Genomic DNA, 25137 nt, shown 5'->3' with positions numbered 1-25137 from the left:
AAAGTCTTATTTAGTGAAATCATGTATTGTATGATTTCATTTATATGAAATGTCCCAGATGGGCAAATTCATAGGAAGTAAGTAAATACTTGCCAGGAAATAGGAGAGAAAATGGGGAGCAGGGCCAGTGATTCTGGGGCTGCTTTCTGGGGTGATGAAAATATTCTGGAATTAAATAGTGGTGATGGCTGTACAGCCTTGTGAATACTATACTAAAACCCACTAAATTCTGCACTTATTTAAAAGGGTGAATTTATGGTGTATAACTTATATCTCAATAAAAATTAATAAAAAGGAGTGGTATGAGGAATTGGGAAAATACACACACACACACACACACACACATATATATATACACACATATATGTGCCTTAACTCTAATCAGTTCCCTTTGTCCTTTCTGAAACAAAGTTATACCCAACTGATAGTATAAGGTGTCCAGTCCAGATCTCTCTCTTTCTCTCTCTCTCTCTATATATGTATCTGTATCTTTCCAGAAAAATATGCAAAATGGCTTGGTGAATTTTCTTTTTGATTTTAACACTTAACTTTTTTTGGCCAGTCGTGGTGACTCACACCTGTAATCCCAGCACTTTGGGAGGCCGAGGTGGGTGGATCACTGTAACCCAGGAATTTAAGACCAGCCTGGGCAACGTATCAAGACCCCTTCTTTACAAAAAATACAAAAATTAGCCAGGCTTGGTGGCACGTACCTGTAGTTCCACCTACTTGAGAAGCTGAGGCAGGAGGATCACTTGAGCCTGGGAGGCAGAGGTTGCAGTGAGCCAAGATTGCACCACTGCACTCCAGCCTGGGTGACAGAGCCAAACCTTGCTTAAAAAAAAAAAAAAAAAAAATCTAGCCTCACAGCGGCTTAGGCCTGTAATCCCAACACTTTGGGAGGCCTTTATGGCAGGAGGATGCCTTGAGCCCAGGAGTTTGAGGCTGCAGTGGGCTATGATTATGCCATTGCACTCCAGCTTGGGAGACAGAAAGAGACCTTGTCACAAAAATAAATTTTTTTTTCTTTGCTTTCTTCCTTTTTTTTTTTTTTTTTTTTTTTTTTAAGACAGGGTCTCACTCTTTCAACTGTCACCCAGGTTGGGGTATAACAGCTCAACCTCAGCTTACTGCAACCTCCACCTCCCAGGTTCAAGCGATACTCCCACCTCAGCCTACCAAGTAGCTAGGACTACAAGTGCACACCACCACCCCTGGCTCATGTGTTTTGTGTATTTTTTTGTAGACATTGGGGGTTTTGTCATGTTGACCATTTTTTTTGTAGAGATGGGGGTTTTGTCATGTTGCCTGAACTGGGCTCAAGCGATCCACCCACTTCAGCCACCCAAAGTGCTGGGATTACCGGTATGAGCCATTGCGCCTGGCCAATTTTTTCCTTTTACTGTCTGTGGTTCCACAACTTCCTATTTGCCTGTTCTCTATGGACTTTCTACTTCATTTGAACTCTACTTAGATTGGCCTAGTTTTAGTCAAATCTTCAGTAACCAATTTATTACCATTAAAAATGATCTAACAAGCTTTATTTTTATTATTGTTAAAAATTCTCATTTTGAGGAACACAACCACAAAGTAAAGAAAGTTTTCATTGATTTAAGTAAAAAACCAACATTTAATAACAATTTTAAAAACATGGCTCCAGGCCATCCACATGCTTTAACTCGTGCTCAGCCTCCTGATATTGATGGGTTGTCTTTGTATTTTTCTGATGCCCTTTTATGTGAATTCACCTGTTTTGGAAGAAAACACAATTAAGGTTATCTATCACAACAACCACTATCTCCAATGTGTATTCATTCCTTTTATTCATTTTAAGTCTCATCTACCCGATGAGATAACTTTTTTGAAGACAGGAATTGTATGCTGTTTAACAGTGCTTTGATTCTTCCACAGTTCAGTCATCCTTGCTACCTTGCAGAGGACTGGTTCTAGGATATCGCCCCCACACCATACCAGAATCTGTGGATGCTCAATCCCTTATGTATAATGGTGCAGTGTTTGCATATAACCAACACACACCCCCCCCCCATATACTTTATTTATTTACTTACTTAGAGACAGGATCACCCTCTGTCACTCAGGCTGGAGAGCAGTGTCACAATCACAGCTCACTGCAGCCGCAAACTCCTGGGCTCCAGTGATCTGCCCACCTCAGCCTCTTGAGTAGCTGGGACTACAGGTGCATACCACCACACTAGCTAATTTTTTTATTTTTATTTTTATTAAAGACAAGGTCTCACTATGCTGCCCAGGTTGGCCTCCCAAAGTGTTGGGATTACAAGTGTGAGTCACCGTGCCTGGTCCCATGTACTTTAGGTCATCACTAATAAAATGTATAGATATTGTATAATGGCAACAGTTGTTATACTGTACTTTCTAATTGTATTTTTATTGTTTCTTTCTTCAAATATTCAGCCTTATCTAGTTGAATCTGAAGATGTGGACCTGCTGATGAAGAGGGCTGACTGTATCTAACTTAGGGTCTTGCATGCAGCTGGTACTTAACGCATTTTATTGACTGTTTTAGCTAACATTCAATGGACAATTCCTAATAAAAAACTCTTAAAAGTATGAAAAAAAGGAAACCTGCTCTAAAGTGGCAGGAAAACCAGCCTGGGCAACATAGCAAGATCTTGTCTCTACAACAAAAGTTTTAAAATTAACTGCCTGCCTGTAGTCCCAGCCACTCAGGAAGCTGAGGCAGGAGGATCCCTTAAGCCCAGGAGTTTGAGGTTACAGTGAGCTAGATCACACCATTGCTCTCCAGTCTGGGTGACAACAAGGCCCTGAGAAAGAAAAAAAAAAAGAAAGGAAAGGAAGGAAAGAGTGTAAGTATTGAAAAGGAAGAGACAAAACTGTCATTATTTACATATAAAATAATAAATGTTAGCCAAAGAAGCCTAAGAGAATCAACTAAGATTTTACTGGAAGTAATATGAGAATTCAGTACGGTGGCTAGAAACAAAATCAAGAGAGCAGCACACAAACCTCAGATGCTTTTCAGATGTACCACCAATAACTAACTAGAAAATGGAAGAAAGATCCCATTTACAATGGCAATACAAATGTCTGAAGTATTTAGGAACAAAGATACAAAGATCTGTTATCTAACAAAAGATGTGTAAGATCTATATGATGGAAACCCTAAAACTCTTCTGAAAGACATTAACACGAAATGAATTCATGACATGAAATACCATGTTCTAGAATGTTGTACAGATGTCAATTCTCAAATTTATCCACAAATTTAAGGTAATCCTATTCAAATCCCAAGATAGTTTTTGGTGGTGGCTGTTTTTGAGACAAGGTCTCGCTCTGTTGCCCAGGCTAGAGTGCAGTGGTATGACCACAGCTCACTGCATCCTCGACCTCCCAGGCTCAAGCAATCCTCCCACTTCAGCCTCTGAAGTCTCTCATATGGTGTCCAAGAAATGGGGACAAATCTCACAAAGGGACTAGGCTCAGGAGGGCTGGAATATTCAGGGAAGTTTCTTTCTTTCTTTTTTTTTTTTTTTTTGAGGCAGAGTCTCACTCTGTCCCCCAGGCTGGAGTGCAGCAGCCTGATCTTGGCTGGCTGCATGCTCCACCTCCCAGGTTCACGCCATTCTCCTGCTTCAGCCTCACAAGTAGCTGGGACGACACACGCCTGCCACCACACCCAGCTAATTTTTTGCATTTTTAGTAGAGACGGGGTTCCACTGTGTTAGCCAGGATGGTCTCGATCTCCTGACCTTGTGATCCACCTGCCTTGGCCTCCCAAAGTGCTGGGATTACAGGCGTGAGCCACCGCACCTGGCCTATTCAGGGAAGGTTTCAAGCAGAAAGATGAACTGAGTTGGCTTTGGAGAGATTCACAGGACTCCCACAGGCAGAGTGAAATAAGGGCATTGTAGATGGACAAAGGCACAGATAAGCAGCAATGGGGACGGTGTGACTGGGGGACGCTGAGGGGCTGCTGTGGCTGGAATGGAGGGTTGCCACCATAATGGAAATGGCCAATGAGGCAAATAAGGTTGGATTAGGAGCACAGCATCAAGGGTGCCAGCTTATTAAATCCCTCTTCCAGTATGCTAGCACTGGCCTGCTGGGAAAAGTAATACATCACATAATCAAACAAAAGGCAAAAAGAGGCGAGCTCCAGGAATGGGCACTGTAAACAGGACTCGCCCCAGGGTAGCCAGATGCAGGCTTTAGATTTGTTGATGCAGGTTGAGCATCTCTAATCCGAGGGGGAATGTCTCATATGGTGTCCAAGAAATGGTGACACATCTCAAAGAGGGCCTAGGCTCAGGAGGGCTGGAGTATGAGACATTCCCCCTCCCCTGTGAATTTGAAAACGTGGCCAAAATTTTTTTTAAAAAATGGCTACCCTGTAGTTCTTTAACTGGACCTATTTAGACAACACTTTACACACTGGAGAAGGATGATACTATGTGAATCTAGTAAGTCTACAAGACAATACTTCTCTCTTTTGGCTGTCTTCTTCCTCTCCAGGGTGATGACAACTCCGTGAGGTTGGAGATTATATGTCTCTCATCATTTAAGCAACAAGGAAATAAATTAGTGGCAGAGTAAGGGGTGACTCAGTGAGTACATCCAATTGTTGACATAGTTTTGGGTGGGAGAAATTTTGCTATTATATCAACTTAACTTCTTAAAATAGTCTAGTGGGATTAACTTGGTTTTGTTTCACAGAGACCTCCTGGAAGCCAGGATCCTTTAAAAATCCTGGAATATACATTGCAGTAAAAGAACAAAGCACACCTCAGCCTTAAATGACAGAAGAAGAATGTCAAGTGGGAAAGTGACGTTGGTTTTCAGTTTGTGGATTCTGAATCCACACAAACACAGGATTGTATTCTGAAAACCTGAATTAATTATTGTCCTTACCTCTATAAGACAAAAAATTATAATAAAAATTATTAGTATTACAGTCACAGATATTGCGAAGATGAGTTTGTTCTTATAGTCATATCCTGGAACTTCTTTCATGAGCTAAAAAAAAAAAAAAAAGAAAAAAGAAAGAACAATTAAAAAAAAAGAGACAGAGAATGGAAGCTAAATTTTCAAAACCCCAGTATTCCAGTTGAGTAGCTTACAGCTTCTTTTGTTCTTTTTATTTTTTTTGAGACAGGATCTCACTCTGTCACCCAGGCGGGAGTACAGTGGTGCGATCACAGTTCACTACTGACTCGACCTCCCTGGGCTCACATGATCCTCCCACCTCAGCCTCCTGAGTAGCTGGGACTACAGGCACGTGTCACCACACGCAGCTAATTTTTGTATTTTTTGTGAAGACAGGGTTTCACTATGTTGGCCGAGCTGGTCTTAAACTCCTGACCTCAAGTGATCCACCCACCTCGGCCTCCCAAAGTGCTGGGATTACAGGCATGAGCTACCACCCCCGGACTACAGTTCATCTTGTGCCCTAATCTATTTCACTGTCTACATGAGCAAAGTGGGAGATCACTGTCATGGCCAAAGTTACATGGCCAAGACAAGCTATGGCCTGGGAGTCCCAGGTTCTCCTATGTGGGCACTTTCCTGGCATATGCTAAATGATGGGGAATCTGGGTCTCATGTTTCTGTGTGCTCCTCACCTCACTTGACTTCTGCTCTTTCTGTTCATTCTGTTCCATGTTCTCATTAATATAATTTTTTTTTTGTTGGTCCGTATCCCATTCTACATTCAACGCCTTTGCTTCCTGCTGCTCGCGGAGAAGCTTCATCAGGAGGCCTGTTCGCGACATGAGCTTGGCACAGCTCCCTTGCACATGTGTTTCTGAACATTCCATTTTCAAGGTCCGGATAACATGAGACATGAACTTTCTCACATCCTCGTTGGGGATGAGGGACCGTAGCTGCTCGGTTAGCTGAATTTCAAGCTGGTCACCTGGGGACGAGAGCAATGGGTAATTGAAGCTTTTGGGCTCAGGGGACAAGTCAATGCCCACATTGTTGTATTCCCATTTTGTCCCAGTTTGTTTAACAGTTGGTTCTAAGTTGAATGGAGTCCCAGCGGAAACTGCCTCAGGAGGATGATTATAGTTTGTGTTTTCAGAGATGTGTCTTTGAACACATCTCTTTTGTGTCTTTTACATTAGTTGTGTCTTTTACACTAGTGTTTTCTATAAAACGTTCTGAAGGAGCAACTACTTCCAGAAGAGGGTTTTCTTGAGGACTCAGGTCTCCTAAGGATGAAAAAACCCCTTGTGAATTTATGAGGCTCTTCGCTGCAGAGAACAGCGGCCTCTTTGCAAGCATCGGTCTGTTGAGATAACTGCCCTTTCTAAACTTTCAAATCTTTTTGGCCTTGGGTGTTCTGTGGGCCACACGGGAGTGAGTTTTATAAAAGCGGTATTTTTTTCTGGAATGTGCGATTGGTTTAGCAGCCTTCATGTTTTTCACTCTAGCCATTGCCATTTCTAAATTTAAAATGGTACAGGCTAAGTCTTTCGATCTGTCTCTGACCTGAGGTAGGGCTTTTGCAGGGCTAGAGGCAGAAGGCACGCCCATGGAGAAGGGTTTCAGCACAGAGGAGACTGCTGCCTTATGCTCTTGGGTGAATGAAGGCTTGGTGTAGATGGTGTTTCCCACTACCTTCTCAGGCCCCTGCACTATGTGAGGCTGTTCCAGCTCCCTTGGGGCTGGACCCTCAAGCCTTTTTCCTTTGGCAGCATTGTCCACAAATGCCTGGGCATCCTGTTCTTTCCTAGTGCTGTGCTTTCCCACCTCTTTGAAGTGCCTTTCCTGGATGCTCCTTGGGCCCGTGAGGACTCTGTTCACTCTCTGCAGGTTTTTGCCTACACTTTGAATCTTTGCCAGGCTGTTTTCCTGTGGTTGCACAGTTTCTAATTTTTTTTTCAAATATTTGGTTTTTAAATTTGTTACCTAGAAGGCTGGACTGTGAGGGGCTCTTTCTATTGTTTTTCAAAATACTCAGGAGCCTATCTCCATCTTGTACATTTGAAAATAGCTGTTCAGTGAACGGTAACAATATTGATTCTGCACCTAGATTTCCCAGTGAGAGATAAGGCAAGATGTAACTTAGTGCACTGCTAACATCACTCTTGTCATTGGTGTCTAGCTACTCACTCCCAAAGCCTGACAAGTTGATGCCACTGCTGTCTGAGGGCGCCTCTGACTCAATAGTCAGCTCAGTGCTCATGTGCTGCTTCCGAGCTTGTAACATCTTCATGAACGCTCCTTCTGGAGTCCCTAAAGATGCTTCTTCAGCTGTCAGAAAAGAAGAGACTGCTCTGATCATGAAATATCTTTGATCATCTTTCATACTCAGTCCATAGCTGTATGCCCCAGTCACACAGAGTAAGAGTCAGCAAACATTCGAGTGCCATTCAGAGAGGAGAAACATACACCCAAACCTAAACCTATGAAATGGCAACAACGAAAGGAGGAAAAGACATCTTTTGAAAACATGGCCACCTACTTGGAACATTCCATAGTGTGACATAGAGTAACTCTGCTTAGGATTATTCCGTTGATCCCCAGGGGCCAATTGCCCAGTGCTCAGTCAAAGCCCAAGGTGGAAGACAAGTGCTTCCCTGATGAGCTGATGAACTGGCCTCTCTGCAGACTGCTCCATACCCTGTGCTGTCCTGCCTCATATGCAGAGAGAGCACAAGGCTCCCACTCTCCTCATCCTCAGTGTGCCCGTGTTCTTGCTACCATCGCAGCTGAATGCAGTGAAAGGCGGTCCTCTGAGAGGAGCAGGGTGGAGATGCTAAAGTGGATGCCCCCTCCCATTGCTGATAGATCCTCATCTGGCATGTGCTCCACCCACCCACCCCATTCTCTGCTCCCACATATCATAGCCCCATCACAGAAGATGCGACATGGAAAAAAACACTGTGTCCACCTTAGTTCTTTTCTTAAATTTGGGCAGGGATTCAGGGTGTAGGTTAGATTTTTAATTTGCCAGATTGTATGCCTATGTTGTTAAATATACAATGAATCTATGGTATGGTAGCAGTTTCTGGATAAACATTACTTGAGGTCCTAAATGCAGAAGGGAAAAAGTGACTCTTGTCAGATGCCTACTTCACTTTCATTCATCTCTAATATTTTGGATGGGGAACCACCCAAAGCTTCTGACTGCATGAAGGTCAAGTGTGCCAGTGTGCAGCTGGGCTTCTTTTCCAGAATTAAAAGTATTTTGGGTGGTGCTGAAGGTCAGCGGAAGAAGTAAAGATTGCGAGAAAGGAGAAACATGGGCTTGGGGAGAACCCAGAATTGGGGACAGAAGACCTGGCACTAGGCTACAGCACTTAGCACCTCTGATCTTGTTTTTCCTCACCTGTAAAAGGAGATTAACAATGCTTTTCTGCCCACCTCTTGGGGAGAAGGGAAGAATATAATTGGTAAAAAAAAAAAAAAAAAAAAAAAAAAAAGAAAGAAAAAGTTTTGAAAAATAAGCAACACTGTCTTTATAGAAGTAGCCAAGCATTATTAATTATCCACCCCATATCACTGGTAGATACCTGTATTCAAGCAGTCACATTTTAGAAGTCATGAAGTTGGTGCTAATAAACCTAATCTACAGAAAAACTCTTGAAAAAACTTGAGCATTTGTTCTGCGAATAGAAAGGTTTGAGATTCAGAGCAAGTGCAGAGTTGGATGGACTAAGAATGGAAAAGCCCTCCATTCCAATAGAAGAGCCAGGTAGCAATTTCTGGTTATGGAACCAGAAGCTCTCAGGCTTCAAATAAAACAGCATCACTTCTACTCTTATAAAACTGTAAAAACAAAAACAAAAACAAAACCGGATCTACATCTGTCCTAAAAGGCAGAGAGTACTTGAGACCTCATGGATATAAAACCAGCTTACAAACTACATTGCACTATATGAAGAAATTATCACTGGGGGCAAAGCACCAAGCAGAGAGCACAGTACACAGTGTGTGGATATTAACGTTATTCCCTAGCCTTCCCATTTCTTTCTCTTGGTCCTTTATGCATATGCAACTGTTCCATTATTAAATTTTGTAATAATAACTGACAACCTGACTCCCAGCAAGGGAGTCATTCAGAAGTTGAGGGAGTTGAAATCTGACTGAATAAATAAAACAATTATATCATCAGCTTAAAATTTCATCAATTAAAAATAAAAAATTAAAAACAAATACTTAAAATAATGTAACAATTTATCACCAGGCAATTTGGACTCACGACAATGTATGCTGTTAGTCAGACATGCAGTGTTGCAATGCAGCTTGACTGTTTTGCGGACAGCCTCAATGATATTTGTAAATTGGCAGAGGCAGCAGACCATATGGCTAGGTAAGATCCTATAGATGAAAACACAAAACAATAAATTAGTGGTAAAGCGGTTACTTGAGTAGGTAAAGGAGGCAGCCAATGCTACCACAGGGCTGGGCACAGAGGTGTTACTGAGACCTGTGGACTGGACACTTGGGTAGGAACCAGAAGGCCAATGGGAAGGAGGACACAGGTGCCCAACTGAAGGGTAAGCATGGCAGTGAGTATGGTATGCCTAGAATAAAGGTGGTTGGGATTAGAATTGGGTGACACTGATCAGTAGTTTAAATTCAGAGGTATCTCTTCCCGACTCAAAAGTCTCGCTTTGGGCTGAAAGTATACAGGAAGAAGGTAGACTTCTAAGAAGAGTCTGAATAAGCCACCAACTTCTGAAGGCCCTTTCTCAATTCCTGTTGGGAGTGGGAAGTATTAGAAATTACTCTGGGCATTAAAAATAGCTCAGCTTAACCTGGATTATGGGGTTAAAAAAAATAACGGAGATTGCATTGGCCAAATCTGGACAATTTGAGCATTCAAAAGAATAACAACAATAAGCTACAACATAATATATAAAAAATCCATGAAGAATGATATTTTAAAAGAGGGGGAGTTGTTCTTTAATGAAATAATGCTAGCTAATAAATGTAGAAGGAATGACAGAATTTTAAAAAGTGTCACTTTGCAACCACCAATGTAATAAAAATAGATTCAGACAAAGATTATCACTGATGGACAGTTGGGTGAAAAGACATTTGAGAACAGGATCTTCACTGATCTCAAAGTACCACCCCACAGATTTTTTATTAATTACCAAAGGGAAAAGTAATCTTTTATTTTTTTATGAGACAAGGTCTCACTCTGTCACCTAGGCTGAAGTACAGTGGCAAAATCATAGCTAACTGCAGCATCGACCCCCCTGGGCTCAAGTGACCCTCCAAATTCAGCCCCCCCAGGTAGATGGGACTATAGGCTTGCACCACCACCCCAGCTAATTTTAGTTTTTTATTTTTGTTATTTTTAGTAGAGACAGGGTTTCACCTTGTTGTTCAGGCTGGTCTAAAACTGGACTCAAGTGATTTGCCCATCTCGGCCTTCCAAAGTGCTGGGATTACAAGTGTGAGCCACCACACCCAGCAAAATAACTACAGTGGAGAGATCTGGAAGATCACCTTAAACAAGTGATCAAACTTAGCATTATGAGCCACCTGGGGTCACGAGGCAGGAAAGATACGTCACCTATGCAGTATTCTTCCCAAAGATGCTTAACTTGAATCTCATGTGGAAACAGAGAAATCCAGATTGTGGGACAACTTACAAGACAACTATCTTTGACTCTTAAAAAATGCCAATGTCATGAAAGATCAAAAAAAGTAGAGGCATGTTTTAGATTAAAGGAAATGAAGACATGACATGCAGTGCCTGATCTTTGACTGGATTCTGTAGTATTCTTTCATCTTTCTGGCATGTTTGAATTTTTTTCAAAATATAAATTTGGGCAAAAGAGATAACCAAGATAATTGATTAATTTATTGTTATGGCTTCTTGGGGGCAGTTTCAGAGAAATAAAAACAATCTCTGTAACTGGAATAAATTCTCAAGGTTAATCTTAAGCAGTATAGCATGGTCATTAAGAATACAGATTCCACAGCCAGACTAGGCTTAAATCCCAGCTCTGTGAATAACGTAAATTTGGGCAAATTGCTTAATCTCTGTTCCTTCGCCTTGTCATTATAATAGTACCTACCTCAAATGAGTTTTGAGGATTAAATGAATCCCTACCTGAAAAATGTCTGGCACACAGTGAGTGATCAATAAATGTTAACTACTATAAATATTACATTACAGAAGTTGTAGGGGGGGCCTCTTTTGAGTCCTCTAAAAGGATGACTTTGTTAGGGCCACATTAAGACTGTGGAAACAGAAGAGTATTCAATGGATACATGAAGTCTGTGATTTGGGGGTATGATGTATAGAGTTTTAAATTAAAACTGCATCCAGTAAGTTGGCCTGATACATCTTTCAAACCTACAGAGGAATAATCACAAGTGACTCGTATTCTTTTGGGTCCAATAGAAGCCTCTGATCTTCATATAGATTGAATGTACCCAGAACAATAACCTAGCATTTTACTTATATAGCAACCTTAACTCTGACACAAAGATGTTTCTTTTGTTTTGAGGCTGAGTCTCGCTTTGTTACACAGGTTGAGTGCAGTGGTGCAATCTCGGCTCACTGCAGCCTTTGTCTCCTGGGCTCAAGTGATCCTCCCGCCTCAGCCTCCTGAGTAGCTAGAACTACAGGTGCCTGCCACCGCACCTGGCTCAATTTTTGTATTTTTTGTAGAGATGGGGTTTCACCATGTTGCCCAGGCTGGTCTCAAACTCCTGAGCTCAAGCAACCCCCTCTCCTTGGCCTCCCAAAGTGCTGAGATTACAGGCATGAGCCCAAAGGTTTTGTTATTCTTTTCCTGCCCCCAGCTTTTGATTTTAAACATTTTCTTTTTTTCCTTTAAGGCTTAGGATGGCTAGGAAGCATTTTCAAATGGTATAACGAACACCTGTATAACTTTCATCTGGAATCAACAGTAGCTAATACTTTGCCACATTTCCTTTCCATGTGTGTATGTTTATACATTTAATGGACAAACCATTTGAGAGTCAGTTGCAGACATAATGACCCTTTACCATTAAATACTTCACTGTGCAGCCCCTAAGAACCAATGCATTCTCCTCCATAACCAGAAGACTCTCATCACCCAATGGAACTTAATATTATCATTGCTTACTATGCATTCCATATACACATTTTCACAATTGTCCCAATCATAACATGGCTTAAAAAATTCAGAATCCAATCAAATATCAGACATTGCATTTTGTGTTCATGATTTTTTTTTTTTTTTTGTAGAAAGAACTTTAACACTTCTGTTTACAAAATTCGGGCATACATTTCAGTTTCCTCTGAACCGTGCCCAAGGCTGTGTGCTCATCTCTGCCAGGGTGTCTGTGCCCTTCATGTACTGCTGATCACGAGGGTGCAGAGCAGAGCCTGGGGTCCGGAGGCTTCGCTGGGCCTCAGGGGGAGAGGAATGTGAATGTGGCCCAGCCCAGAGGACCCTCCATTTCATCGATTTTGGATTGGGCGACAGAGGAAGCAGATGTCGGGGCTGCAGACATGCTGGCCTGGACAGGGGTCTGGGGACCCCGGGGCTGCCTGCCGTGGTCTAGAGGAGATGGCTGGGGCCACTTCCCACAGGGTGGGGTGGCAGCGGCTCGGCAGGGGGAGGCCTGGCTACCAGGGGCTTGAACATTTGCTCACTGGAGCCTTTGTGCTTGGCCCTTAGCAGCACGGCTGGGGCTGTGGTCCCGTGCGAGGTGTGCTGGGGGGGTGTGTAGGTGGCTGGTGGTGGCAGCTTGTGCCAGAGTGACACAGGCTTCCGTGGGCCTGGCTGGGGGCAGTTAAAAAGCTGAAAAGGTACTTGGTGTGTGAGGGTAAGGCTTGGGAGGCAGGGCCCTAGAGGAGGCCATGTTCTCTGTCCTGGTTGAGGGGAGCGGTACGGGGGGAAGGTGGGGCAGATCCCAGCTGGCCTCTGTCTCCTGGCTGCAAGCTGACAGCAGGCCAGGGAAACAGTGAGGCCCTCTGCCCTGGCCTTGGGGAGGAGTGCATGTGTGAGGCTGGGGTACTGTGGCCCTGGAGTGGGGCTAGGGTTCATTGCCAGGAGCAGGCTTGTGGGGGGATTTAAAACCAGGGTCCTGTCTCTGAGCCACCCCACAGGGACACTTGATCCAAGCCTGTTAAGGCCATGGAACTCGAGGGTAGGCTGTGGGCTGGGCTGCCATGGGGTCAGGACAGAGGTGGGGGCTGCCCTGGAGGAACATTAGTGTTTCTGAGAGCACCTTAGTGTTGCCCCGTCTGGGCCAGCTGGGTGAGGAGATGGGGAGCGGGGAGGAGGCCGGCGCCATGGAGTGAGGAAGGGAGCCGTCACCGTTAGGGGTAAGCGCTAGTGTAAACGAGCGTCCCCACCCACCCAGATAAGCCTCCCACCCAAGTGTGGCTCCCTGCTGAGGGAGTACCTCAAGGGCCCGGGCCTGGGTGGCGCCCGCAGGCTTGGACACCGCCCTGGCAGCAGGAGCCCATGGAAGGCAGGAGACCTGGCAGGGGGTGCCACCCTGTGTGGATGGAGGGGCGGGGCGGGGGCACCAGTGAGTCACTGGGCAGAGGCACGAGCACGTCCACGTAGCTGAGCAGGAAGAAGCCCAACTGGCTGTCCAGCATGCCCTGGTACCAGTTCTCGTTGATCTGGTTGATCAGCGTGAAGACATCGCCCTCATGGAAGCCCAGCTCCCCATGGTTCTCAGGCTGGAAGTCATACAGTACCTTGCAGCTTGGCTGGTCTAGGGGCGGCATGCTCCTGCTAGGAGTCCGGATGGACTTGTCGGAAGATCGGAAAGGGGATGAAGCTGCAATCTTGGGGACTGTGGTGCGGGGGAAGCCCCCGTTGGACTGCTCAGGCTCTCCGAGGTCAAAGGGCTCCCGGAACTTGGGCTTATACTCCTGCTTGGGGCGTGAGGAAGCTTCCCGCATCCTGCGCTTGAGCTTCTCTGCCAGCTCGTCCAGGATCTGCATGGCCTGCCAGTGGTAGTTCAGCTGCGCCTCCGCCAGGGCCCGGAGTTGACTCACCTGCTCAATGTCGGTCTCCAGGAGGTTGTGCATGCTGGTTTCTGCTACCTCCTTGGAGTCCTCAAACTTCTCCAGTGCCTGATGCAGCTCCTCATCGGGGATCTTGCCCTGCCGCTTCTTTTAGTCAAAGTCCAGGCGGCGGCCCTCCAGCTTCTGCAGGTGGTGCTGGATCCCCTTCAGGTCTTTCTCACACAGGTTCTGGAGGAGGTCAATGAATTTCTGCTTGACCTCTATGTCCAGGGAGTCCTTCATCTCTGCCAGGTGCTTCATGGACTTGCCGGCATCCAGCAGTGCGTCACTGAAGTTGGACTCGTTGCCCAGCTCCTTCTGGTGGTGGATCAGGCACTCGCTCAGGAGCCCCTCCGACTGCGGGTAGCTGGGGTTCTTCACCTGGCCCTGGATCTTGCACACCGTGTTGAGCATGGTCAGCTTAGCCTGAGAGGCTGGGTTGGGCTGCAGGTACTTGATGGTCCTTGCCAGCATTTCCGTCACCGCCTTGCTGATGACATCTCCATCTCTTTGAAGTCATCGTCCAGCTTGGTCCCCTCAGCCCCTCCGACCTTCTCACTGACCAGCTGGCTCGCCTTGTAGAACTGCTTCTTCAGCCCTGCAACCGACAGACTGCCTCCCGCCGCCGAACCTCCCACCCAGACCACGCCAGCAACAGGCTCCCAGGTGCGTGACCCTCTGCACGCCTCAGGGGCCCCACCACGTGCTTGCCAGCTCTGCGCCTGCCCCGGGGCCACCTCGAGTTCATGATTCTTTAGTCTCCTTCAATCTAGATCTGTTCGCAGGATTGTTTTAAAGTATACTGAAAAACTTTGAGACTGTAAATGACCTGAGATATACATTATCCTTACTTGAGAATAGTAATTTTTCAATACGCATTAAAGATCATTACACATGAGCCAAGACAAATGAGCTGGCCTACTTACTTTGTAGATAAATGTGTAAACTCCTCAAGACTTCCAATAATGAACTCCAATAAGGAAATTAGTTCAATGTCTTTATGGCCTTGGTGACAAATGGTTACAGAAAATCAGAGCATTTTTTTCCTATCCACTAATGGTCAAGAAGAAAGCAGACAGATCCTCACTATCTTAGAGAACTAAGTGAGAAAGTTGGTCGATGAAGAGGACTTCATCCAGAGAGGAAGGGATGTAGCTTACAGCGAAGATGCTGCAGGAGGCTGAGGAAAGTGAGGCTAGAGCAGTAAAGCCCAGTGAAGATAAGAAAGTGACCTGACAAAAATGAACGGAGCAGAGTGCCAAATGAAGGGCCCTTTCCATGCTAATCTTGCATAATGCCCTCAACCAGCCTTAGCATAACTGAGTTTCTATTTAGCTTGCCATATTGTGGGGGGTGGTGGTGGCACAATTTAAGTTGCAGTAAGTTGTGTAACAAACTCACAATAGGGCCCTGCAGAAATATATATATATATATAATATATAAAATATATATAAAATATAAATATATAAAATATATATAGAAATATATATATAGAATATATAGAAATATATATATAGAATATATATAGAAATATATATAAAATACATATATAAATATATATACTATATATATATAAATATATAAATATATAAATATATATATATATATATATATATATATATATATTTTTAGGCAGGGTCTTGCTCTGTCACCCAGGCTGGAGTGCAGTGGTGTCATCTTGGCTCACTGCAACCTCTACCTCCTGGGTTCAAGCGATACCCCCGCCTCAGCCTCCCTAGTAGCGGGGACTACAGGAGTGTGCCATCACACCTGGTGAAGATATATATAGATATAGACAGATATATATCTATACCTATATCTACAAAGAAGGCCAGGCATGATGCCTCATGCCTATAATTGCAGCACTCTGGGAGAACGAGGCCGGAGGATCACTTGAGGCCAGGAGTTCGAAACCAGCCTGGACAACACAGTGAGACCTCATTTCTCCAAAAAATAAAAATAAAATTGCAAAAAAACAAAAAAACTATAAACCTCACACCATATATGCAAATTAACTCAAAATGGATCATAGATCTAAATGTAACTACACAATTTCTGGGAGAAGACATAGAGAGTAAATCTTTTCTACTTTGGATTAAACAACAGGTTCTTAAAGATTTCTTAGGTAAGAAACAAAACAGCACAAGCCATATAAGAAAAAATTGCTAACTTAAAGCTGATCAAAATTAAAAACTTCTGCTCTTCACAAAACTTTACTTATTTATTTTCTTTCTTTCTTTATTTTTTTGAGACAGAGTCTCACTCTGTTGCCCAGGCTGGAGTGCAGTGGTGCAATCTTGGCTCATTGCAACCTCCACCTCCCAGGTTCAAGCACTTCTTGTGCCTCAGCCTCCTGAGTAGCCGGGATTACAGGCATGGACCACCACAACTGGCTAATTTGTGTATTTTTAGTGGAGATTGGGGTTTTGCCACGTTGGCCAGGATGGTCTCGAACTCCTGACTTCAAGTGATCCACCTGCCTCGGCCTCCCAAAGTGCTATGATTACAGGTGTGAGTCACTATGCCCAGCCAGAGAACACTTTTAACAGAATGAAAAGACAAATCACAACCTGAGAGAAGATATTTACCAAACACATATCTATAAGGCCTTGTTTTTTGTTTTTATTTATTTACTTAATTTTTGAGATAGTATCTCACTCTGTGACCCAGGCTGGAGTGCGGTGGCGATCACAGCTCACTGCAGCCTCGACCTCCCAGGCTCAAGCAATCCTCCCACCTCAGCTTCCTGTGTAGCTGGGACCACAGGTGAGCACCACCGCACCTGCCTAATTTTTATGTTTTTGGTAGAGACAAGGTTTCACCATATTGCCCAGGTGGTCTAAAACTCCTGGCCTCAAGCAATCCTCCTGCCTCAGCCTCCCAATGTGCTGGGATTATAGGCATGAGCCACTGTACCTGGTCCCTGAAAAGACTTGTATCTAGAATCTATAAAGCACTCTTTTTTTTTTGTTTGAGATGGAGTCTCACTGTGTCGCCCAGGCTGGAGTGCAGTGGCGTGATCTCTGCTCACTGCAAGCTCCACCCCCTGGGAAAACGCCATTCTCCTGCCTCAGCCTCCCGAGTAGCTGGGACTAAAGGTGCCCGCCACTACGCCCGGCTAATTGTGTGTGTGTTTGTGTGTGTGTGTGTGTGTGTGTGTGTATTTAGTAGAGACTGGGTTTCACTGTGTTAGCCAGGATGGTCTTGATCTCCTGACCTTGTGATCCACCTGCCTTGGCCTACCAAAGTGCTGGGATTACAGGCGTGAGCCACCATGCCTGGCCTAAAGCACTCTTAAAACTCAATAATAATGAATCTCCAATGGGATAACAGGGAAAAAAAGCCTCAATAAAAATATTAATATCCAATTAAAATATGGGAACAGATTTGAACAGTATAGTAAAGAAGATATTTGCACTTGAACATTCAACATCACTAGCTATTAAAGAAATGCAAATTAAAACCACAATGAGATTCTACTACACATCTAGCAGTAGAAAGGTGAACATTTCTTTAAAAACTCAAATATAAGAATCTGCTGGGCTGGGCCATGCATGGTGGCTCACAACTGTAATCCCAGCACTTTGGGAGGCCAAGGCAGGTGAATCAAATGAGGCCAGGAGTTTGAGACCAGCCTGGCCGACAAGATGAAACCCCATTTCTACTAAAAATATAAAAATTAGCTGGGCATGGTGGGGTGTGGCTATAATCCCAGTTACTCAGGAGGGTGAGGGAGGAGAATCACTTGAACCTGGGAGGCCGAGTTTGCAGTGAGCTGAGATCTTGCTGCTGCACTCCAGCAATGACTCTGTCTCAAAAAAATATCTGCTGGGCTGGACATGGTGGCTCACGCCTGTAACCACAGCACTTTGGGAGGCCAGGGGGTGTGGATCCATTGAGGTCAGGAGTTCAAGACCAGCCTGGCCAACATGGTGAAACCCTATCTCTACTAAAAATATAAAAATTAGCTGGCTGTGGTGGCGGGTGCCTACAGCTACTTGGGAGGCTGAGGCAGGAGAACTGTTTGAACTCAGGAGGTAGAGGTTGCAGTGAGCCAATATGGCACCACTGCACTCTAGCCTGGGGATAGAGCAAGACTGTGTTGCAAAAAAAAAAAAAAAAAAAATGCTGAAGATGTGGAACAACTGTGACTCTCATACAATGCTGGTGGAAATGTAAAATGGCACAGCCACTTTAGGAAACAGTTCAGCAGTTTCTTAAAAAGTTAAATATACACTAAGCATGTGAACAATCCAACTCCTAGGTATTTACCCAAAGAAATGAAAACATTGGTTCACACAAAGACCTGTATATGAGTGTTTTTAGGAGTTTTATTCATAACTGCAAAAAATTGGAAGCTACCCAAATGTCTATACATTGATGAATGGATAAACAAATTGATACATCCACACAACTGGAATACTACTGAGCAATAAAAAGGAGTGAAGAGTTGTCCCTCGGTGTCTGCAGGGGATTGGCTCCAGGACCCCCTGCAGATACCAAAGTCCACAGATGCTGAAATATTTTATATGGAATGACATAATACTTGATATAATAAATGACATAAGCCTCGGGTATACTTTAAATACCTAGTACAGTGTAAATGGTATGTAAATAATTGTACCGTGTTTTAAATTTTCTACTGTTTTATTGTTGTATTATTTTATATATTTTATTTTTTCCAAATATTCTCCATCCATGGTTAGTTGAATCCATGGATGAGGAACCTGTAGATATGGAGGGCCAGCTGTACTGATAGGGGCAACAACATGGATGGTAGCATAATCTCAAAAAAAATTATGCTGAGTGAGGCCGGGCGAGGTGGCTCACACCTAGCACTTTGGGAGGCCGAAGCGGGCAGATCACTTGAGGTCAGGAGTTCGAAACCAGTCTGGCCAGCATGGTGAAACTTCATCTCTACTAAAAATATGAAAATTTGCTGGGCATGGTGGCACACACCTGTAATCCCAGCTACTTGGGAGGCTGAGGCAGGAGAACCACTTGAACCTGGGAGGCGGAGGTTGTAGTGAGCTGAGGTCATGCCTCTGCACTGCAGCCTGAGTGACAGTGAGACTCCGTCTCAAAAAAAATAAAAAACAATACTAAGTGAAAGAAGTCAAACACAAGAGGCTACATGCTACATGATTTCATTTATAAGACATTCCGAAAAAGACAAAACTATAGGAACAGAAATCAGATTAGTAGCTAACAGGGGCTGATGGTGGGAGGAAGGGATTGCCTACAAAGGGAAATGAGGGGCCTTTCTGAGGTGACAGAAATCCTTTATATTGGGAATGTGGTGGTGGTTATGTAACTATACATTTGTCAAAACTCATCAAACTATACACTTATAAAGGGTGAATGTTATATGAAAACTAAATCTCAATAAACCTGACTTAAGAAAATAATAAAACAAACCTAAAAAACCAACTAAGTAAAAATAAATCTAAGAAAAAATAACTTACAGTTTTTCCAGTTCAACAGTCATCGTGAGAATGTTCTTAAGTGTTGTAAGTGTGATGTGTGTTGTTCCCATGTCTCTGAAGAAGAAAGCCGAAACATTCATGATATGAACCCATTACAAAATTCTGTACTTCAAAAGATAATTCAAGGACATTTGATTACTTCTATTTTGGCTTCTCTATAAAACACGCTGCTTCAACAGTTTATTTGCCGTAAAATTCCAGAGAGATCTTATTAAAGAAATTTAAGTTCATCTACATCATCAAATTAATGATATTTAACAGAACTTACACTTTTTTTTTTTACCATTATCTTACTTCTCATTTCATATTGCATTCAACCATCTTGATTTACTCTTTTCTTCCTTTTTAGAATAACGAACACCTATTTCTCTTTGCTTTCTTGGTTAAGTAATATTCCTCCATGTGTCTACATGTTCCAAATCTATACGGCTTCTTCGACACTAATCTCTTCCCCCGCTGGCTGTCTTGACCATTATACATCCTTTCTTAATCCTTTTCTTTGCCAATAACTTTTTTCAATAACTCAGTTAAAATTTAAATTATGACTTTTTAGCCTAAATGCAAAATACTTTATCTTTGATGACAAATTTAAAAAGCACAAATCATCTCATGACTCATGAGAGTACTATAGTACTTACAGATATTTTAATGCCGGCAGTTCAAAGAGATATGGATCTTCGACAGTAGTCAGAGGATTGCGATTGAGAATTCTGAAAAATGCAATGAAATTAAAATTACCTGCATTTTCAATGTGTGAAACTGCATAAAAAGTCTATATTCATTTTTTGGTATGGAACTTTTAGGTAAAAAAAATAATTTTCTGCTTTTACATAATAAATCACCATTAGACTCCATAAAGCACTATTCCTTTGGGAACTACCTAGGTCTCTAGAAGATAAAGTAGAGGAGAGAAAGCAGGGAAGAAGTAGAAAAAAAAAACACAAGAAGTGGATAGCAAAGAAAAAATATGCCACAGAACTTTTCAGGTCAAAAACCCTAGAAATGACGATGTTGGTAGGAAGCCCTGACTCTGTAGGAAACGCTATTTCTAGTGTCCTCCATAATTCAAGTTGTTCATCCATAATTCAAGTTGTTTTTTTTTTTTTTGGAGATGGAGTCTTGCTCTGTCACCCAGGCTGGACAGCAATGGCTCCATCTTGGCTCACTGCAACCTCCACCTCCTGGATTCAAGCAATTCTCCTGCCTCAGCCTCCTGAGTAGCTGGGATTACAGTTGCGTGCCACCACGCCCAGCTAATTTTTGTATTTTTAGTAGAGACAGAGTTTCATCATGTTGGACAGGCTGGTCTCCAACTCCCAACCTCAGGTGATCCACCCCCCTCGGCCTACCAAAGTGTTAGGATTACAGGCCTGAGACACTGCGCCTGACTGCTTGCCTTTTATCTTTATAAAGTTTTTTAAATTTATGGTTTAATTTGCACAGTTAAGGAAAAAAAATAGGACCAATTCTTTTGCTTTATACCCAAAGAAAAAGGGATAAATCTAAGAGGAGGAACTGGTCAAAACCATACTCCCATCACATACTCCCACTTGTCTTCCTGTATGACATCACAGCCTTCGTTACACTGCATGTAACCACCTGTCTACTTGTCAGTCTCCTGGGCTATCAGCTCCTTGAGGGCAGAGACCACATCTTATTGTCATTGTCATCCCTGTGCCTGGTATGATGTCTGAAATTTACTAGGGATTTAATAAATGTTTATTGAATAAACAAATGACATTTTGTTTATCTGTCAATAAAATGAATAAATTCACTTTGATGTGAATTTTTATTCCAAAATGCTGGAATCTATTTTCTTTTTAATTCTTTAAAGTGAACAAGAAAAAGAAAAGAAACAGGAAGAAATAAAAGAAAATCACGCTTTAGGTTAACCCAAGAATCATCACTGTACTTTTGCAGAAATTATAAAAATAATAATTCTTACAGTGAGTATCTATTAGGCTGCTATGTATTTGTGATCAGCATTTCACACTTCATCCTCACAATAACCTTATGTGGTAGATATTATTATTGCCCTATTTTATAAATGAGGAAACTGAGGCACAGAGAGGTTACATAACTTGTCCTAGGTCACCAAGCTATGGAGAAGCAAAGGTGTAATCTGAACTCACGTGCTTACTCTGTATGAAGAAAAAAGGTTTACTTTAACCTTATGGTTTTACAATTTTTTTCTTTTCTTTCTTTCTCTTTCTTTCTTCATTTCCCTCCCTCCCTCCTTCTTTCCTTTCCCTCCCTTCCCTCCCTCCCCTCCCTTCCTTCCTCCCTTCCTTCCTTCCTTCTTTTGAGTTAAAGTTTCCATTTATTGGCTGGGCCTGGTGGCTTAGGCCTATAATCCCAGCACTTTGGGAAGCCAGGCGGGTGGATCATCTGATGTCAGGAGTTCCAGACCAGCCTGACCAACGTAGTAAAACTCCATCTCTGTTGGAGCCTTGCTCTGTCGCCCAGGCTTGAGTGCAATGGCATGACCTTGGCTCACTGCAACCTCCGCCTCCTGGGTTCAAGTGATTCTCCTGCCTCAGCCTCCTGAGTAGCTACGATTACATGTGCCCACCACCACACCCAGCTAATTTTTGTATTTTTAGTACAGACGGGGTTTCACCATGTTGGTCAGGCTTGTCTCGAACTCCTGACTTCAGGTGATCCACCCACCTCAGCCTTCAGAAGTGCTGGAATTACAGGCATGAGCCACTGCTCCTGGCCACCAGATTCTGATGTGGGACTCCCACTGTTATAAAGTGCTTAGTAAAGGTGGTGAGTTTAAGACATTTGTACTGATGCTACCCAAACCTCTTGGTGGAGGGACCTAATGAGCCTGTTCTCTGGTGTGAGGGCAAAAGAAAAACAGACCCTCAGTGTGTCTTCCCTAAGTTAAGCATCAGCAAATTAATGAAGACAGAGAGGAGCATCTGCAGAAACTGCTGCTCTAATCCAGACACATCCTGAACACCTCCCTCTACCTCAAAATGAACTGTGTGAAACTAGATTTCTGAACCACAAGAAAGGTGGAAAGTATTTTCTAAAGTCAGATGTAGAGGAGAATCTTCACCTTGAGTCTAAAGTCCCCTTCAGGCCATTGAATATACCCACTCTGATTTGCTGGGTATGTTATACAGAGAAATCATAGAATTTTTGCACTTATGGTAGAAGAGTAGTCAGGAAAGTATCTGGAATTAAAATAGAGCGACGTATTTTCTTTACAAAATTTTGTTTTGCACAATAGCTTAACATAAACACCATTTTGGCCAGGCATGGTGGCTCACGCCTGTAACCCCAGCACTTTGGGAGGCTAAGGTGGGCAGATCACCTGAGGTCACAGGAGTTCGAGACCAGCCTGGAGGGGAGGTTGGAGTGCAGTGGCACAATCTCGGCTCACTGCAACTTCCACCTCCGGAGTTCAAGCCGTTCTCGAACCTCAGCCTCCCGATAGCTGGGATCACAGGCGCCTGCCACCACGACCTGCTAATTTTTGTATCGTTAGTAGAGACGGGGTTTCGCCATGTTGGCCAGGCTGGTCTCAAACTCCTGACCTCAAGTGATCCTCCCAAGGTGCTGGGATTATAGGCAGGAGCCACTACGCCCAGCCCTACACTTTGGATTTAACTTTGATTCCTGCTCATATGCAGAGTTTCAAACTGCTTAAATGTCTGCAACATTTAGCTGCAAGGGAGAAAGCTTAACACAAAGTCCTCCAGGGAGCAAAAAACTGCATCACTACGCCCAGCTAATTTTTTTTGTATTTTCATTAGGGATGGGGATTCACTATGTTGGCCAAGCTGGTGTTGAACTCCTGACCTCAGGTGATCCACCCCCTCAGCTCCTAAAGTTCTGGGATTACAGGCCTGAGCCACCCGCCCAGCAACAAGGCTAATTTGAGGGTCACTTGTTTGATGCCTTTTCTTGCCCATGCCATAGGTCAGAACTAGGACAAGCAGAGCAGGTCATATATAAGCTGTGTAAGTCTCTTGGCCGCTTTGTACCTTAGTTTCCCCATTTCAGAAAAATGAATGGATCTTAAGACACACTTTTCAGAGTTCATAATGGGCTTATACCCAGCTAACCAATAATTGTATGAGTTTTTATACAAAATAGTTGTTTACACGTATTCATCTTCTATTTCACTTACAAGTTGTGTAAAAACTGCATTCCGTGCCACGCCTGAAATGTTCCAAGGCTCAGTTTTGTAATTAAATTGCAGCCCAGATTTCTACAAAAAAAGACATAAGCCAAAGGAAAAAAAAATTATTTCAGAACATTTATCATTTGCTGTGAGTCTAATTTACATAGGATGGAACATCACCTCAATCCTTTCTCTGTGCACTAAGGCAATCTCACTGTGGAAGATACTGGCTTATGATTTATACTTTAACATTGCACATGTGGCGCATTAGCTACAAAACAGTGAGCGCTCAGTAAATACCTGTGTTAAGTGATCTTCATCTCTCTAGAACAGGATTTCACAACTTCAGTACCATCGACATTTTGGACTATATAACTCTTTGCCGTGGGGGTTTGTCTTATACTTTGCAGGATGTTTAGCAGCATCTCTGGCCTCTGCCCACCAGATGCCAGGAGCACAACCACAGTTTTGTCAAGCAAAACTGTCTCATTACCAAGTGTCACCTGAGTACAAAATCACACCAGTTGAGAACCACTGCTCTCTGATGATTCACTACGATCTGTGTAATAATTCTCACACTAATCTTTGCTAGAGACAAAAAGGACTTGCTATATAATTTTTGTACCTTTCTACTGGTCAAATTTTAATCATATTTCAAAATGAATAGCAAAGAGGTTTATAATTAAGTTTTATAAAAATTCCAAATGTAATAAAGTTATATTTGTAACTTACATATACTGCAAAAATGGTAGTGATTCAAATGTATGTCTTTCAATATATCGTATTTTATTGCAGGATAAATCTCTAGGAAAAATAAAATGAAAATATTGCCTTGATAAGTTATCAGTGTTGACTGGTATGAATAATAGCAAGAGTTTAGAAAAATATTGAATACACATTTTTCATCTCGACTCTAAACATTTGGACCTGTATTTGAACTTTCCAGAGCTCCTAACCCTGCCTGTACCTCTCCTAGAGTCTTACCTTCATACTTTTAATAAATAAAATATACAACTTAATAGACTTTGGAATTAATTTTTCCTGAGAGCAGTAGACTTGATTAGATGCCCTTTTGTAGTCTCATCAAATCCTAGATTATGAGCTCAAAGCTTTTATCTCTATGTATAGTTTCTAATATTAAAACGAATAGCCTCACATTTATACATCTTCCTAGTTTAGCTTTGTTTTCCTAAGCCAGTTCAGTATCAGAAGAAATAAAAGACATCCTTTCAACAGCATTTGAAAGGAAGTTACCCCTTTACTTAATACATAACTTTGAACTAATATTCAAATCATATTAATACAATTAATTTCTATCATATTAATAGAAATTCATTTTTGGTTTTATATTGCTTTAATATTTCATGAAAGCAATTTCTTCAGTTATACAGAGATGGGGCTTTTCCCTCCCTCTTTACCTGGATGGTGTAACGTTGTCTGGCTGATGTCTCCATCTCTAGTCTCTCTCTTCCTAAACTATCCTCCACACAGTCATCATATAAACTCTCCAGAAGTGGCTTGCAAAGACC

The 25137-nt window shown here is 42.9% G+C and overlaps 1 protein-coding gene and 1 pseudogene across 5 annotated transcripts in view; both read right to left on the bottom strand.

The window, feature by feature from the left end:
* Positions 1–1524: 1524 nt before the first annotated feature.
* LOC101128092 (leucine-rich repeat-containing protein 37B) overlaps positions 1525–25137 on the bottom strand; it is a 60518-nt gene continuing 36905 nt past the window's right edge. For all 5 annotated transcript variants that reach the window (XM_063706547.1, XM_063706544.1, XM_063706545.1 and 2 more), the window contains 9 exons: positions 24341–24412; positions 23615–23695; positions 20109–20180; positions 19450–19524; positions 9206–9324; positions 7114–7254; positions 5619–5911; positions 4909–5013; positions 1525–1748 (listed from right to left, as the gene is read on the bottom strand). In XM_063706547.1, the coding sequence (XP_063562617.1) occupies positions 1686–1748; positions 4909–5013; positions 5619–5911; positions 7114–7254; positions 9206–9324; positions 19450–19524; positions 20109–20180; positions 23615–23695; positions 24341–24412 (1021 nt within the window). In that variant the 3' untranslated portion in view covers positions 1525–1685. The remainder of the gene's footprint in view (positions 1749–4908; positions 5014–5618; positions 5912–7113; positions 7255–9205; positions 9325–19449; positions 19525–20108; positions 20181–23614; positions 23696–24340; positions 24413–25137) is intronic.
* On the bottom strand, positions 9340–14873 carry LOC129533976 (endophilin-A2-like; annotated as a pseudogene).

This window comes from Gorilla gorilla, chromosome 4, assembly GCF_029281585.2.
Source record: "Gorilla gorilla gorilla isolate KB3781 chromosome 4, NHGRI_mGorGor1-v2.1_pri, whole genome shotgun sequence".
NCBI lineage: Eukaryota > Metazoa > Chordata > Mammalia > Primates > Hominidae > Gorilla > Gorilla gorilla.
The sequence above is the reverse complement of the archived record's forward strand: the minus strand, read 5'-3'. Positions and strand labels throughout refer to the sequence as shown.